This window comes from Phyllopteryx taeniolatus, chromosome 2, assembly GCF_024500385.1.
Source record: "Phyllopteryx taeniolatus isolate TA_2022b chromosome 2, UOR_Ptae_1.2, whole genome shotgun sequence".
Taxonomy (NCBI): domain Eukaryota; kingdom Metazoa; phylum Chordata; class Actinopteri; order Syngnathiformes; family Syngnathidae; genus Phyllopteryx; species Phyllopteryx taeniolatus.
The window spans coordinates 27,180,135-27,198,146 of NC_084503.1; the positions used below are offsets into that span (position 1 = coordinate 27,180,135).

At 41.5% G+C, this 18,012-nt stretch overlaps 1 protein-coding gene across 1 annotated transcript in view; it reads right to left on the reverse strand.

The window, feature by feature from the left end:
- Positions 1-2,297: 2,297 nt before the first annotated feature.
- The window catches only part of chd9 (chromodomain helicase DNA binding protein 9), a 150,919-nt gene continuing 135,204 nt past the window's right edge, over positions 2,298-18,012 (reverse strand). The window contains 12 exon segments of the mRNA XM_061765570.1: positions 2,298-5,177; positions 8,164-8,268; positions 9,569-9,718; positions 9,796-9,944; positions 9,947-10,022; positions 11,181-11,320; positions 11,416-11,596; positions 12,949-13,173; positions 13,248-13,417; positions 15,610-16,452; positions 16,879-17,084; positions 17,724-17,997. Of these exon segments, the coding sequence (XP_061621554.1) occupies positions 4,350-5,177; positions 8,164-8,268; positions 9,569-9,718; positions 9,796-9,944; positions 9,947-10,022; positions 11,181-11,320; positions 11,416-11,596; positions 12,949-13,173; positions 13,248-13,417; positions 15,610-16,452; positions 16,879-17,084; positions 17,724-17,997 (3,347 nt within the window). The 3' untranslated portion in view covers positions 2,298-4,349.

Sequence of the window (18,012 nt, forward strand, 5' to 3'; positions counted from 1 at the left end):
TCTTGAACTTTACATTTTGTAAATGTTTAGTTTAATTGCACAACTTTATTATTGTCATATTATAACTTAGTTCTCCTTAAATTGTAGCTTTATTCTTGTGATTTATTTCCCCATTGTTTAAATTATGCCATTCGAAAACTTATTATTATGACCATATGTCCTAATATTTCAACTTTTCCTCATATTTAAGGCTAATATATTTCAACGAGCATGACGTTAGTGTTGCAAAAAGTATGCCTTTTACTTTTGTGATATTGCTAATTCATTCTCACAACTGCCATGTTGTTCTCTTAATATTGCTTGACTGTTGTAAAATTACTAATGTATCAAGAAATGACCATAATTTTTGTGTAATTACACATTTCTTCTGGTAACATCATGATTTTTTTACTGTAATTGTACGACTTTATTCTCCTAATATTTTGATTGAATTTTCATTAGGACTTTTTCATTATATTCTCACTTCATCCTCCCAATTGTATGACTTTTTTTTCTTGCAATATTATGACTTTATACCTCCAAATGTACAACTTTATTGAAATAGCGAAACTTTTTTTTCTACCAAATTTACTTTTATGTTGTACCTGTAAAGATTTTCACATGCGGTGAAGACTCCACAATTTCTAAAAAACTAAACTTCCTTCACACATTTACTATATTCCTATGAGCCAGGGGTTTGCCGCCATCTGGTGGTTTGACAGAAAAAAAACAAAAACTAGAAATTAAATTATCAAGTTTTTCAGTGACTAACGGTGGATCAGTTCCACAGACATTATATGTGTAATCCAAATCCTATTGTACACAGACATTTGGTGCCTTACGTTAAGCGATGAGGCCTAATGTCGTCCCTCGGCTGCCTCCTTGTTCAGTTTCGTCTCTACGTCCACGTTGACTTCCGGCAGAACCGCCGGCGCTGAGGGGGACACCGCTGTCTTGGGTCTTTCCGCCTGGTCGACCACCGTGGCGCCCCTGCTGGTGTTGCAGCCCATAACTTGAATGATGCTGACAGTACAAACTGTAAAAGTGGTACTCCAATCTCAGTGTGACATTATTTGTGTCAATCGTTTCCATGGTGACCTTGATCGCTTCCTGACCTCCTCCTATTGTTTTGCCTGCTCACCAACCAGGCAACGCACACCTGGTGATGGCAAACACTGCGAGTGTAATTTGTGCCCATCACCATGGCAACCAAAGTCAGGACCTCTCAATCTCAAGTGTTCATACATGAAGATGACGTCACAAAAGCAAGAGTGGTTTTGATTGCGATTTGACACGATTGCACGGGAAGCTCGTTTAGGCTTTAACAGATTATTATACAATCATAAACCTATTTGTTGTATCAATGCAAAACTATTGATTTGGGACTTAATTGGAGATTGCTGCTACGAAAAATACAGGAAAACGAACAGGATTCAACTAATTTTGAACAAAATCTGTTTTTTTCCCCCTTTTTTCATATTTCTAGGCAACAACACTATTGATATTGGACAAGTTCACATCCAAATCACCACTGGTTTCGTACAAGGTCAGGATTAGTTTTTTCTATCACATCAAAGCAAGAAAACTATTGATTTTGGATTACATCAGATATAATCAGCCCAAGTAAGACTACTGATTTTTAACAAGATCAAACTTTTTTTTCCCCCAATGTCCAAACAAATTTACTACTGATCTTGAACAAGACCAGAAAGTATTTTGTCACATTAAAGGAAAAATCAAAAATAAAATAAAATATTGCAAAAAAAATATTTTTTGATTACATTCATTTCAAATCAGGTAAAGAGACTAATTGTGATCGTGTCAATGAACTCGATCAGGGTCAGAACAAGAAAATTATTGATTTTGAGTGTGTATACATCTGTTACATCTGAGCAAGAAAAACAAACTCATCTTAAATGAGATCTGAGAAGGACTTCATTATGCCCAGGTGTGTGTGAGAAAACTATTGATTTTGGACAGGATTAGGATGCGATTTTGTTACAATCAAGCAAGAAAACCACCTATTTTGAATGAAATCCGCCATTAACACGTTAATTCTTTTCAGCTGTCAGCAAGTCAGTTTTACATTTTATCAACAATATTAGCAGATGAAATGGCTGCAGCAGTGTAGTTTTGGACTAATATTGATACAAAATTGTCTGTCTGTTGTCGTACTAGAGCGGCTCCAACTACCGGAGACAAATTCCTTGTGTGTTTTTTGGCCATACTTGGCAAATAAAGATGATTCTGATTCTGAAATACAAAATACTCATACAATAAAAAAAATTCACAGGGCTCACACAAACTGACACTTGATGGACAGTCAGAAGAATATGTTTAATAAAAATAATTAAACCTCAGTTTCCTCTATAGAACTTCATAGAAAGTAATCCAATAAATTACAAATGACTTGTTTTTTGTCTGTTTTTTTAAGACACTTACCCCCCTCCCCCCTTCTCCTCCTTTTGACTACATGAAATTAGTTTGACTACAGAGAGAGCGTGAGAGCAAAAAATATTACTTCTGAAAAATAAGACAAAAACTGACCATGGTGACAATTAAAATCTCGTCAAAGCTTGGGGGGGGGGAAAAAAAAGTCTCAGTGATGACATCTTCCTGTACAGCAGATTGTACCATAATATAACATGTGAAAGGGCACTACAATATATACATATATATACGTATATATATACATATATATATATATACATATATATACATATATATATATATACACATATATATATATATATATATACACATATATATATATATTATATATATATATACACACACACACGCATACATACACAAAGCATATGTGTAAATCACTGCAAGCTTTTCAGTCTCGGTGCGTCCACTGACCATGGGAGAATGGAGCGACGGCCACAATAAAGAGTGTTGTGAACTAACAGTCCACAAGAGGGTAGCAAAGGTACTTCGGCATCAATTGAATTCCAGTGTTTGCGTTTCCCCCCCAAAAACCAAAACAGGATTGAAAAGCAGAGGTACAAGATAAGGGCACTTCTAAGTCTAGCTGAAGCTCAAAAAACAAGCAAAGAAAAAACTAAACCAGAGCGAGTAGCGAGATCGTTCGAGCCCTTGCTCGAGCTAGCTAGCATGGTAGTGCGCTCGCTAGATGTGGCACTGCTGTGCTGAACAACTTTTTTTTATTGTGCTTGTGAAGTCGGAAGGTGGTTGGCTGGGACCCGGAAACAGGAAGGAGGTGCTACCGATCAGGAACCGCTTGAAGAAGAAAAAGGGGTGATGCACGCAAAGGAAAGGTTGGATTTTGGCACAGCAGAAGCTCAGGAAGGCTTTGAGGGGAAAGAAAAGCTGCGTCTGGGTGATGGGGACGGGTACATTTCCACCGGAAATGATGAGGAAAACCACCTTTATTATTTCCCCTCTTGACACATGGTTGAACCCATGTGTCAAAAAATGTAGCTGGGGCCAACCATTTCCTGTAGCGATTGGCCTCAGTTGGTTGAATTTCAACTGAAATAATGACCAACGACTGTTATTATCCCCCCTCCTCTTGACAAGGGCAAGCTGGAGGCTATCCCATCTGACTTTCCCTGGGCTGCTCACCAAGTGGACAAACAATTATTCACATTCATATTCACAGCTATGGACAATTGTGAGTCTTCAATAAAGCTGAAATGGATGTTTTTGGCTGTAGCATGGAGAAGTGGAGAAGACGAGCACGGGGAGAACATGCGAACGCGGCACAGGAAGGGCCCGAGCTGAGATTGGAACCTGGGACCTCTCGACTGCGAGGCAGATGTGCTAAAACATTAGTCTGATGTGCTGCCACTAACAAAAAAAGAAGCAAAAATGACAGGAGCGACGTGAAAAAGCCTTTTTGGAACGTGACGGAATCTACAGCTTGAGTGACATTCGTTAGCTGCCCGAGTTATTGCTCACATCCGCATGATCTGCAAAGCAAACGTGTCTTATTTACATCATAACCCGACATCAAAATATATTAATAGTACAGCTCAACGCATTTTTCAATAATAAAAGTAAATCCTGACTTAATAATAATTACAATAATGCCTTTTCTTCTTTGTTTGTTTTTGTTTTAAACAGTCCAAGGTGACGCTTCTACTCAAGTCCGACATGCAAAATGTCTGGAAACAAGACGCTACCTCGTTCGTCCACAAACGTTGAAATTTGATTTCAGTTCTTTTTAAGTTTGTTGAAATTTTTGTTTTATTACACAACAATTTGGTTAGTTATTTACACATAGAGAAATGGTAAGTGCTGGGAGGAAGGTGACAGATGGTGGTCGGTGGGGGGGAGCCACATATATGTGAATATATATAAACATTTGGAAGGGGCCCGTACATAAATAAATGAAAATTTCATCATTCCTTGCTGGAGTCTGAGTCATCTGAGGAAGAGGAAGAGCTTCCGGACTCGGATGAAGAAGACTCTGCTTTCCCGCTGTGGTCTTTGGGCTCTCCCGACTCTTCGTCGTCGTCGTCGTCATCGTTGTCTTCCAAAGTTTCCACTTTGGCGGCAGGTGCTTGAGGAAGAGGAGGAGGACTAGGAGGAGGAAGGGGCGTGTGGTCAGGCTGTGCGTTGGACACGGGGAGGTTAAGGCCTGGAGTGAGAAGCATCCCTGGGTAAAGCATACTGGACAGCAACAAGGGGTTGAGAGGAAGAGGAGGGCTGGAGGTGGACGAGGCACTTTGGGAGGAAGCGGCGGCGTCTGCGCCTTCTGTCCGTTCTTCGCTGAGGGCGCACGGCTCTCCCACCGCGCCGCCGGCGATTCCCGCGTCCTTGTCCTCGGAGCCTCCGCCGCCTCCTTCCTGATTCTTCCCGAGCAATGCGCTCATGCCCAGCAGGTTGGGCAGTCCCGCCATGCCAGAGAGCATCATGGGAAACATGGCGGCGAGGTTGCTCGCCGCCAGGTTTCCGGCATCCGAGGGGGGCAGGCCCATGAGGCCGGCGGTGAGCTGCAGGTTCTGCTGGAAGGCCTGGAGACCGCTCAGGTCCATGCCCGCCAGGAGCCCGTTAGCCAGAAGGGGGTTGAGGGCCAGGGTGGAGGACGCTGCAGTCGCCGCCGCGTTGGGCGTCATGGTCGCCGCCTTAACGAGGGGATTCTTCGGACGCCGCCCTCGCCGGCTCACCTCCTCAGGAACGATGGGACCCGTCAGGATCCTGTCAAACATGCTCGCTGGGAGGTAACCCTGAAAGAGGTGCAGCATATGTACAATGAGCCAATGGACTGATTGTGTGTTTACACAAGAGCTGTAATAATTACTCGAATATGTTCTCCCCATGCCTGCGTGGGTTTTCTCCCACATCCCCAAAAGATTGAAGACTCTAAATTGCCCGTAGGTCTGCATGTAAGTACGAATGGTTGTTTCTATGTGCCCTGCGATTGTCTGGCGACCAGTTCAGGGTGTGCCCCGCCTCTCGCCTGAAGATAGCTGGGGTAGGCTCCAGTACGCCCGCAACCCCAGTGAGGATAAGCGGTACAGAAAATGGATTGATGGATGGAGGTCGCCTTCTAGCAAAATGTTAGTTTTTCTGTTTGATGCCCTTTTATTGCATTTGCAAGATAATTTGGGTTGAAAATGCTCAGAACGTCCTTTTTCAAGCTATACGAGTTTGTCTTTTTTGCCTGGAAGTTGAGAGGCTGGATTTCTCAAGATGTGATATTGAAATACAGTAAGCTTTGCTCTGATTGCTCATCTTCTTAACGCAAATATGGAAAACAGCTTCACTCTGATTGGCCGCTGGTGATATAACAGCGTCTGACTCTCGTGGCCTGTCACGGCCAAGCATTTATAGCGATTTGGCTCATTTGATGTGTACGGTGGCCGACAGGGGCGAATGCGCTGCAAGCGGCCATATGCTGCATAGGAGGAATGACGCAAGATGAAAAACACCCAAGTGCATAAAACAACTGCAAAACAAAAATGCTGCAAACAATAAAAACACACAACAACAGTAACACAACAACTTCAAGAGAGAAATGCTGCAGGTTCACGCCACACAACGGAAGTCGCACCGGCTTTCGCTGTTCATCTCGCGCACATTTTGATAACATTTACCACAACCTTCGCTATTTAATCCATAGTTACATTCAACATTATAAATAGTTACGTATTGTTTTTAAACCACAACACGTATGCTTTTATATACTGTATTTGCACGGCTTGGGGCGCCTGCCTAGCTGGCTGGCTCACAAACGTGGAAATGCAGTTTCAGCACTGTATGAAAGCTTATTTTATGAAGCCATCCTCCACGAAAAGTGGCCCGAATGCAGCATAATTCTGGTTCCGAAATAATTAGGGATTTTTCACAAGTATAAATTCAAGCCATTTATTCCTCAACTCGTTTTGGCAATTTTTTGACTTGAGTTCGGGCCAATTATGTATTACTCGTGCACTCACTGTAGTTGTCTCGCCGTGCTGCACTATTTGCATATAGTGGCCACTCATGCCAGAGTAGCATCTGCTCCATTTGCACACTGATTGAGGAGTATCCGTAACATTTGCACAACCATTGTCCCAGATTATCTTTTTGCACAATTGTTGTTTGTTGTTGTTTTTTGTCAATGTCTTTATGTCTCCAAAGTGTTCTGTAAATTGACTGTCTGTTGTAGTAGAGCGGCTCCAACTACCGGAGACAAAGTCCTTGTGTGTTTTGGACATACTTGGCAAATAAAGATGATTCTGATTCTGATGCTGATTGAGTTTGGCAGGTGATCCAAAGCTTTGCAAATGACGCAGCTATATTTTCACTCAGCTAGTTTTCCTGAGATGACGGCATGTAGCAACCACAAAGTGAAGCAGATAATTGAATAATGAGTAACTTTTAACTTTAACTTTTTATTATTATTTTTTTTAACTACATCACAAACACAGAAATCTGATCAGGTCGTTTTGCAATCGTCTTTTGCATTGAACTAACAAACCGGATAGATTTCAAATTTTAACATTTTAACCTATGTTTTGCATAAGACAATTGGATTAGATGGAAGCAAAAGCAAAATGCGACATTTGCAATGCATTTTGTTTTTACTTTGGAAAACGATCGACATTTTCCCCTATCTCCCGATATGTTCCGGACCAAACCAGTAACTGAATCATAATCAATTAATGTTTGCGCATTTTCTGCACTGTCAATTCCATTTAATGCCTCGTTTTTTTTTTTTTTATAAATAGATGGAAATGAAAATGTTATATCTGAATCATCAATCAAAAAAAAGAACAGATTAATACATTATTAAAAAAATCATTAGTTGCAGATGTAATCTCCATAAAAGCAGATATTATTAGGTGTTTATTTGAAGGCGACGCTTAGCTTAGGAAGCTTTTATTTTATACACTGCTGTTTGTTGATCGCTTGACGGAGATGATGCTGTGACCATGATGCGATTTATCAACTTAACTCCAGGAAGTACCATCTATTTAAAACAAGGTATTTATTTTACACACACTTCGCAAGTGGTATCCAACATTTATTATCTTGCTGAAACTGTAACGCTGTTAATTTAGTACCTTGATATGTAAAAAAAAAAAAAAAAGAGTTACAAATATAGTTTAATTTATGAATAAAATTGGTTTTTAAATGTCTTATTTCAAACTAAAAGAATAATAATGAACTAACCAATTATTCAATCAAATATAAAAGTTAAATATATAGGCTTAATAGTTTATTTTACTCAGGTTTTGTATTGTATTATATATAATCAATTGAAAAATTATTATCATTAATTAATTAATTATTATTATTATAATTATATTATCTAATTTAGCCAACATATTTTAGGAGAGAATGGCAAACAATACAACACATATCATTTCTATTTTAATAATAAAATAATTATTGCTAATTTTAATTATTAAATTTAATTACTTTAACAAAAAATTATGGATACCTGTATTTTTTTAGTTTACGACTATTTTCATTTCATTTTTTACTATAAACCAATTACAAAATTATTGAATGAAATAAACGAATAGAAACATTTTCATCAACCAATGTGAAAAACAATGTGAAATTAATGCAACAAATATTACAAGACTCTTGATGATACAAATGCTGGGTGGGTCAGATTTAAGAACGGAGTCCGTACGTACATGTCCCACGGGCCATACTTTTCCACCCCCTAATATACAGTATACTTTACATTACTTGGTGTCACTTTTTTCCCGTACTCACCGACTGTTTGACGACATCTGCCCATTCAGGCGGGACGCCGTACTCCGGGTTCTCCTGAAGGAAGCGGCACAGATCCTTGAGAGGAGGCGCAAAAGCTCCGCCAACCTTGAAGCCAAAAATACAACATGTAATTGGCATACTTGGAAATTGCAGGTTTTTTTGTTTTTGTTTTTGTTTTTAAGCTATTACATGCACAGTGAAATGCTAACGTATTGGTATTAGTACTTTTGTAGTAACCCAAAAAATCTATTATTTTACTCTATTTATATTGCCTAAAAGAACAATTGCATTACTATTGTTTTAATACTAAATGTACTTTTTATTATTCATCCATTTTCTCCACCACTTATCCTCACTAGGGTCGCGGGCGTATTGGAGCCTATCCCAGCTATCTTCGGGCGAGAGGCGGGGTACACCCTGAACTGGTCATCTAAACAAACAACCATTTGCACTCACATTCACATCTACGGGAAATTTAGTGTATTCAATTAATCTACCCTGCATGTCTTTGGGATGTGGGCGGAAACCGGAGTACCCGGAGAAAACCCATGCAGGCAGGGGAAGAACATGCAAACTCCATAGAGGCGGGGCCGGGATTTGAACCCCTGTCCTCAGAACTGTGAGGCAGATGTGCTAACCAGTCGAACACCGTGCTGCCTACTGTTGATAAATATTGCTAAAAATACTATTGTATTACTGCTGTTGTAATTGTTGTTGCTAAATACTCTTGTTGCACTGTTTTTTTAGTCTTTCTGTTACTACATTACTAATGATGTAATACAAAATAAAAGGTACTTTTTTTTAGCATTACTGAAAGTGCATTAGTATTATATTAAGTACTACTGTACTGTTTTTGAGAATTACTACATACACTATTGTATCACTGTTGTTGTAGTACTAAATGCTATTGTACTTTTCTCAAGTATTAATAGAAATGCTTCTGCATTAGTGTTGTGATATTAAATACTATTTTACTATAGTATTAATAAAAGTATTCTGTTACTATTGTTTTAGTGTAATACTAAATACTATTGTTGTAGTGTTTTAGTATTACTGTTACATACTGTTGCATTGCTATTGATGTAATACAATATACTATTGTACAATTTTTTTTAATTATTACTAAAATTTATATTGCATTACTAATGTTGGAATAATAAATAGTACTGTATTACTATTGCTGTAATACTTTTTGTGTCACAAAATGTACTATTGCATTACCAGTAGTTAGTATTAGTAGTAGCAATTAAGTGAATTTTGAATGAAAGCATAAAAACATGAGTAAAAACTAATAATAAAAAAACAAAAAAATTAAAGCGAGAGGGTGTTCTATGAACCAAAGAAATCCACTATTTACAATATTATGGTTCATGGTATTTCATATACAGTATAAAGTGCCACCCACCTTGCGGGCATTCCTCCTGTTGATGATCTGCACTCGCTCCTCGCCTGTCAGGCTGTTGACGTCGATCTTGTTGGGGTTCCTGCAGCGGTGTCTTTTCTGCTTGGGTCGCCCATCCTGGACGTGGAACTGCAGAGGCATCTTGTTCACGCCCTGCACACCAACACAAATGCGTCAAAAACAACAACTACATACATCAAGAGCTTATACAGTATGGAAGATAAACTCACAGGGATGAAGGCGCCCGTGTCAGCCACAAAACCCGGGTGCTCCTTCAGCCACTGGTCCAAATCTTTCCTCCTGGGAGCGTCGTCCCCAGCCAGCCGGGTGCCGTCTTTCAGGTTGATGACCGGTACCCTGCTCTCCACGTTCTCCGGCTCGGTCCTGAGATCTGGTGGTTGTACCCTGGCATCGGCACCATGCCCACTTGGCCAATGCCACCCCACCCAGGAGCCGCCTGGAAACAGGTGTGAGGTTTTGTCATGCACATACATACACAGTGGGGAAATATAGTGGGGAAAATAATTTTTAGATCCCTGCTGAATTTTTAAGTTTGCTCATTTACAAAGAAATTAACAGTCTCTAATTTACATCTGGTTGTTCAATGATAGAAATGGATAGACTACTACTTTTAGGCTAATGACGAAGGTAAGGGATTTGTCATAATTATCCTCACTCCACGAGACAAGGTATTGCATTCAGCTCCAGACCGAGGGCAACTGATTTTGCACGCCTTCCACTTTGGAAAATGGTGCCAATTGATGTCATTGTGCACCAAGCCTTGATGTTATAGGCCTACAACCATGTCTTTTGACAGCTCTTAGTCTTCCCCATGGTGGTATGAATAGCAGGTGAGAAATCCGCTATATGCGAAACATCACATGATCAATGTGAATAGCTGTCTTCCTGTGTATGCTATTCTAACGAGCATAACTTGGATTGTTTGAAGCCGAACTTGCTAAAATTTTGTTTTCCTTATGGCTGGTGTCTTTGGACAAAAGATAAATACATGTAAATCCTTTATTTATTCAAATATGATATGAGATATAAACACAAAGGAAGCCTATTGTCATCTTTGGTGGCTCTGTGGTGACAAAAAAAAAAAAAAAAAAAAAAAAAAAAAGACATTGCAGATGTTTAAAGTTCCTACGGGTGCTTTGAAACGGTCCCATTCCCCATTCACCCGAGCGAGGAGGAAGTGCTTTTATCCGGTTTGCTGAATGGAAGTAGGTTGTGCATATACTGGATTCCTTCCTAGAGCAGTGTGTGCTCTATACACATGATGAGTTGAGAGCAAGAGTACTGGTTAATTGTCTGATTGTGCACACTTAATTGCCGCATGGGCACAAACTAATCTGTGGGAGCCAGAATTCTGGCCGAGTTGTGGGGGATCAATTACTGCACTTCAGTTTTAAATTGTGTGCTGTATAGAAAATGGATGGATCAATGGATTTGTTTTTATACAGTTTTGACTGTCTGTCTATTACCATAATTAGTAAACTGGAAAAACGGAGACTGTTAGTTTCTTTGTAAGTGAGCAAACCTATGAATTCAGCAGGGGATCAAATAATTATTTCCCCCACTATTGTAAATGCTATGTGACCCAGCAGTTTACCTGATCAGGGACTTGACTCCTGTTCGTGAAGAGCAGGTCCATGCCCTCCACGTTCTTCCTCCTCCCACGCCGCCTCTTCACCACCGGCTGGCTGTCCATCACCCCGTTCAGCCTCATCGCGCCAGCAAGACCTGAAGGCACTGAAGCACCCAGAAATAAATCTCTGCGACAAGCTTTGTTGTCATTTCGTGGCCGTAATCAGGAAAAGCACCAGTCATCTCCTTTTTGTACATACTGTTCTGGAAGCTGGATTGCGGGTGGGTGATGTCGGCCAGGCCCGTGTCCGAGGCGTTCTGCAGTTCGTGAAGCCGGGCAAGATACTGCTGCTGCTGGGCCTGGGGTGCCTCCTCAGAGTCTAGGGGTCTCTTCAGAGGGAGCCCCTGTTTCTGGAAGGTCAACTTGAGCCCTCCCTCCTGCTGCACAGAGGCACACATTTGGGTTAGTGGATGATTGTTAGGGGCAAATTTGGAAAACCGTTTTGTTGGTTAAGTAGAAAAGAGGTTATTTCATAGCTCCAATGCAACATGTCTTTTAATACACACAAATAAATACAGTGCAACGTCAACATTTGAACAACACTAACATTGTTATGGACCAAAAAGTCACACAAAAACAGTCACGAGATTTCAGCTCAGTGATCATTCAAAGGATTTATGCCATTTGTTTTTGGCATTTTTCTGTTAATGTCAAAATGGGAGAAGAATGTTAAAATTCTTTTTAACAACACTTCCTATATAGTTAAAGGTTTTATGACGCCAACGGTTTGACCCTGGAATGGATTATTTCAATTTCCTTTATTTTCAATGGGGAATTTTTGTGTTCACTCATATTTGTCAATGTTTAACTCATTTTATATCCTATCCACTGTCCCTTTTTATAAATTCTGATATTTCTTTAAACAGTTTACTCTTTTTTGACAACTTCACTAATTTTATACAATTTCCAGTATTTTTTAAATTGTGTATTCAACTTTGACAACTTTTGAATTCATTATTTTTTTAGAATGTTTCCTTTTTTGACAAGTTAACCCTTTTTCCTTTGCCAGTTTCACTCAATTTTAGGATAATTCTTTCACTTATTTTAAACAAGGTTGACTGTTAAACTGTTCACTTTTTGACCCTTTTCATAATTTAAAAAAAAAATTTATTAACTTTTTTGTTTTCCCTTTTGTGTTTCCCCATTTTCGACAATTTTTCATCAATTTCATATCATTTTCAGTGTTTTTTTCAACATAGACCACTTTCATCTGTCTTTTGAAAGTGTCCCTTTTTTTAAAAAACATTTCCACAAATTTTGACAATTTTTTTCAACACGGCTTTCACAATAATCATCCAATTTAGACTACTGTTTTTGGGTAAAATGTTCCTTTTTTTTGTCTTGGCTCATTTTTGTACAAGTCTGAGGTTCCACTGTATGTGCTTGTGCTAATTGCGTGTTAGTGCACACACACAAAAGACAGTGCCAAGTAGGCACAATAAATCGGTCCGTAAATGGAAGCCAAAAGAGGAGAAGTCTACATGTTATAAGCGCCAAGGAGATTGTGGAACCTTTGACGCTGGCATTATGGCATCTTTTGGGCCGAATTCAAAGTAAGCACGAAGGGAAAAGAGAGGTAAGGGCTGTTATTACGTTCATCCCTTTCCACTGCAAGAAGCACTAATCACACCCTCGAAGGAAAGACAGAGTGGGGAAATCAGAGCGACATGCCCAACGTGGCGGCGAAGGAGCTGAGGGAGGGACGAGGCGAGGACGGGAGAAATCAACATACATCATTTAGCTTGACTGAGAACTCCTTGCTTTCTGCAACATGCTCGGTCACCTTAGACCCCTGTGGCGAGGCCGAGGGGTCCTCGCACAGGCTGCCGTCCAGGAGCTTGGTGGTGTAGAAGGACGCCACGGGGCCACCGGGCTCATAGACGCGCCGCGTGGCCGGCCACTTGCCCTTCAACACCGCCTGGCAAATGCTGTCCAGACGGTTGATGATGACGCGGTCCTGAATGTGGACAATGCAGTCATCAGTCGCTGAACGCCTCCTCTTGTCGGTTGATAAGCGGTACAGTGACTTACCTTTGGCCAGTGGGAGGCAGCGAGCATGAAACCTCCTGCCTGGAAGGGATGTGACGCACTGTTGGCGACACCGTTTTGGGGCGCATGAGGGTCTTGCGCATCACGGTGCATGGCGCCTAAAGACGCCACACTGTCCTCGTCGAAGCCCTTCACGTTTGGAGCGGCAGGCACTGGAAACATCACACACGATGTTATAAGCTTTTTCTTGAATGGCTGACATATATTTTTTGTGTGAATAGTGAACAGAATTGACAGTAACGCTATTGTGCATGAAAACAACAGGTGGTGCAAAGGCCCTCCGCGATTTGTAAATATGCTAAGGGTACTGATTCTCAAAGTATGGTACGAGTAGTCCTAGTGGTATGCAGGCTCCCTCTAGTGGTATATGAAAGAATCGCTGAATTCAATGTTCAAACTGTGCATAATGTTGAATTGTTTTTTTTGTTTTTTAAATTGAGTACAGTACATTTGTTGAGTACACTTCAGTGATATTGTTTGTTTCTAACCATTTATATTGGTAAAATTTCATTATTTTTATTTTTTTAAATTTGCTACATTCAAGTGTTACAATAATATTAAAAAACAGTGGGTACGGAAAGTATTCAAACCCCCTTAAAATTTTTCACACTGTTATATTGCAGCCATTTGCTAAAATCATTTAAGTTCATTTTTTCCCCTCAATGTACACACACAGCAACCCATATTGACAGAAAAAAAAACAGAATTGTACAAATCTTTGCAGATTTATTAAAAAAGAAAAACTGAAATATCACTCAGTCAGTATTCAGACCCTTTGCTGTGACACTCATATATTTAACTCGGGTGCTGTCCATTTCTTCTGATCATCCTTGAGATGGTTCGAAACCTTCATTGGAGTCCAGCTGTGTTTGATTATACTGATTGGACTTGATTAGGAATATATTATATATACCTGTCTATATAAGACCTTACAGCTCACAGTACATGTCAGAGCAAATGAGAATCATGAGGTCAAAGGAACTGCCTGAAGAGCTCAGAGACAGAATTGTGGGAAGGCACAGATCTGGCCAAGGTTATAAAAAACATTCTGCTGCACATAATATTCCTAAGAGCACAGTGGCCTCCATAATTCTTAAATGGAAGACGTTTGGGACGACCAGAATCCTTCCTAGAACTGGCCGTCCGGCCAAACTGACCGATCGAGGGAGAAGAGCCTTGGTGAGCGAGGTAAAGAAGAACCCAAAGATCACCGTGGCTGAGCTCCAGAGATGCAGTCGAGAGATGGAGACAGTTCTAGAAAGTCAACCCTCACTGCAGCCCTCCACCAGTCGGGGCTTTATGGCAGAGTGGCCTGACGGAAGCCTCTCCTCAGTGTAACACACATGAAAGCCCACATGGAGTTTTCTAAAAAACACCTGAATGACTCCAAGATGGTGAGAAATAAGATTCTTTGGTCTGATGAGACCAAGATAGACATTTCTGGCCTTAAATCTAAGCGATATGTGTGGAGAAAACCAGGCACTGCTCATCACCTGTTCTATACAGTCCCAACAGTGAAGCATGGTGGTGGCAAGCATCATGCTGTGGGGGTCTTTTTCAGCTGCAGGGACAGGGCGACTGGTTGCAATCGAAGGAAAGATGAATGCGGCCAAATACAGAACAACTCTGTGACTGTTCTTGAATGACCCAGCCAGAGCCCTGACTTAAACCCAATTGAGCATCTCTGGAAAGACCTGAAAATGGCTGTCCACCAACATTCACCATCCAACCTGACAGAACTGGAGAGGATCTGCAGGGAGGAATGGCAGAGGATCACCAAATCCAGGTGTGAAAAACTTTTGCATCTTTCCCAAAAAGACCCATGGTTGTGCTCAAAAGGGTGCTTCTACTAAATACTGAGCAATGGGTCTGAGTATTTATGGCTGGCTGATATTTCAGTTTTTTCTTTTTTAATCTGCAAAAATGTCAACAATTCTGTTTTTTTCTGTCAATATGGGGTGCTGTGTGTACATTAATGAGGGACACAAATTAACAAATGATTTTAGCAAATGGCTGCAATATAAAGAGTGAAAATTTTAAAGGAGGTCTGAATACTTTCCGTACCCACTGTATATCTCCCTCGTTTTTGATTAACACTGGGGCCTACTGAGCTACTGTAATTTAACGTCATTATGGTGGTACTTGGAAAGCTAAATACATTTTACGGTGGTACTTGGTGTAAAGAGTTTGAGAACCACTGTGCTCGGAGCTATATTAGCATGGTATTGGTTGTTTGCTTTATGCCGTGACAGTTCTCAATTCATTAGTACTTTTCATTTCAAGTTGGCCACAGCATGTCTCAGTATTTTATTGTTACAGACTACTCTGTGTCTTGACTTCTCACCTTTCTTCTTCCTGTCCTCTCCTTCGCTGTCACTGTCATCCGAAGAAGAGGAGGAGGAGGAGGATGACGACGAAGAGCCAGAGGAGCAGGATGACGAAGACGAAGACGAGTTGGACCCGGAGCGTGATGTGGAAGAGGAGGTCGACGAGGAAGAGGAGGAGGAACGTGACGAAGAGCTGGACGACGAGCCGTCTGAGTCAGAACCCGAGGCCCGCCTCTCTCTGCGGCTTCTCTTGCTGGCCTTCTTGGGCTTCCTTTCCAAAGAGTTGGGTGTGACAGGCTTTGTCCTTGCTGCCACCATCTGCCCCTCGCTGTCTGGTTTGTCCTCTGCGACTCCCGCGGGGGTCTCCAATGCTCTGGCGGGGCTCCAGCTCTCTTTCGCTTTCTCCCTGCTTTCCTCCCCTTCTGAGGGGGGTTCTGCTTTCGGCACCACCCTGCCTGTCTCCAAGTCCCTTGGGGTAGGGGGTGGAACCGCCGAGGCCTGGTACTGAGGTTGCAGGACAGGCGTGAACCCTAATGACTGCTGCTGCGGCATGGCCTTCGTCTGGCTGTAGCTGCGCTGGGCGGCCATGAAGCCCAAATCAGGGTCTCGGAGTATGTGATAATCCGTGCGGCTGACCCCATGCTTGGCGGCGCCAATGAGCAGGTCTCGGTCGTGGGTGCCGGCCTCCCACCACGCGGGTAAGTCGGAGCTGCTCTGGCATAGCGGCAGGCGCTCGTAGAGCAACGGGTGGTGAAGGACCTGCTCCCTCACCTGCCGCAACAGTTCCACCCGGTACAAGGTGCGCGATGCCCGCTCCTCCGTGATGGGCTGGATGTTGAGAGACAGGTCCACTGCGGAGTCTAGGGAAAAAGATAAGTATGTGAGCATGTTGGAAAATCGTGTCAAATCCAAACACCATTGTTTATTTTTCCTGCAGTGTTCCCTCACTATGGACTGTAGCGGTTCATCCTTCGCACCCCTAATATAATCTCATATTTTTTAAGCAATCGTTTTTTATGAGTTTTATAGTACATAGTGGTAACTTGACAACTGTTTGGCGGCATGGGCAATATTTGTGTTTGGCGATGTTTCGACTGCATGTGGGGCATACAAAGATCCGTTACACTATTTGACAGTGTAATTTGATGGCTTAATGAAGTGGTGCCTCCAATGAAAATATAAAACAGCCATTACCCACTCGTCTAGTCTCAACACGCTCGCTACGCCCCCGGTTGCCATGGTGACAGAAGCCATAAATGTACAGGCAAGCGTATGCATCCTCTGACCTCCTTCTTTGGGCGGCAGGCGGCAAACTCGTCGGCACATTGCAGCAAAGGCGCACAGGTACTTCTGCAGGCTCTCATCTGTTTTCTTGTGCAGCCGCGCCATCGCCCGGAACTTTGTCCAGTCAAAGCGGCTCAACGTCGGGTTGAAGACCACACCGAACGTGGACACCACCCGGTAGAAGTCAGCCTCTTCCCGCCTGGTCCATCTATTGACCATGGAAATGAAAATGTAGGTAGTTTTCATGCTAAATATAACTTCTATGTAATTACATAAAATTAGACTGTAATAAATGCTATGTTTTAATGTAATACAAAGTTGACTCATTTCGTCCACTCTAGAGAAATTAATATCAGTGTTTCATCAGACATTATATAAAAACAGATTTTTGGGGGGATATTTTTAAAATTCAGTTATATCTTTCTTTAGTTACATAGCAGTATCAGGGTGAATTGTGAAGTCAATATTTAATTTTTTCAATTTAAATGTTATTCAAATTAGCTTTCTTGCTTTCTTTCAGTATAAAAACTATAGTACAGTACTGTATTATGTTTACATTTTCAAAAATAAATACAAATTTACAAACGTATGTTTTGTCATGTTTATTTTAGTATTTTTACTTTACAAACGTATGTCTTGTCATGTTTATTTTAGTATTTTTACAGTCTGTGGCAGTATAAAACTGCACTGCATCACAATGAAATGTGTGCTTAGTACACTTTTTGCATTAGAGGTGTGGGTTGGTGTATACGAAATTAAGCTGCCGGCAACAATATGTTTCATCGATACACAGATATAGTATTAATCAGGGCATATATTTTTTATTCCCCATATTACTCTATCCCACCTTTGTTGACGTTCAATCTTGGCAGCCATCTTGGTGTTAAGCGGGTCACTGAGAACCGCTGGTGGCAGCAGTAGCGCCGCCAATGGAGGTGGCGGGCAGAGCGGCGCCGACATCATGCCGACCAGCTGGGAGTGGGACTGCGACTGCACCTGGTGAATTTGTAATATCTGCCGGCTCTTGGTGTAGCGCTGTGAAGCCGTGATCAGACGCCTCAGCCGGGCAGTGAGCAAGGAGGATGAGGGCCAGTAGGCGCTCGCTACTCCCGGAACCGCGTCTGGGGAAGAGGAAG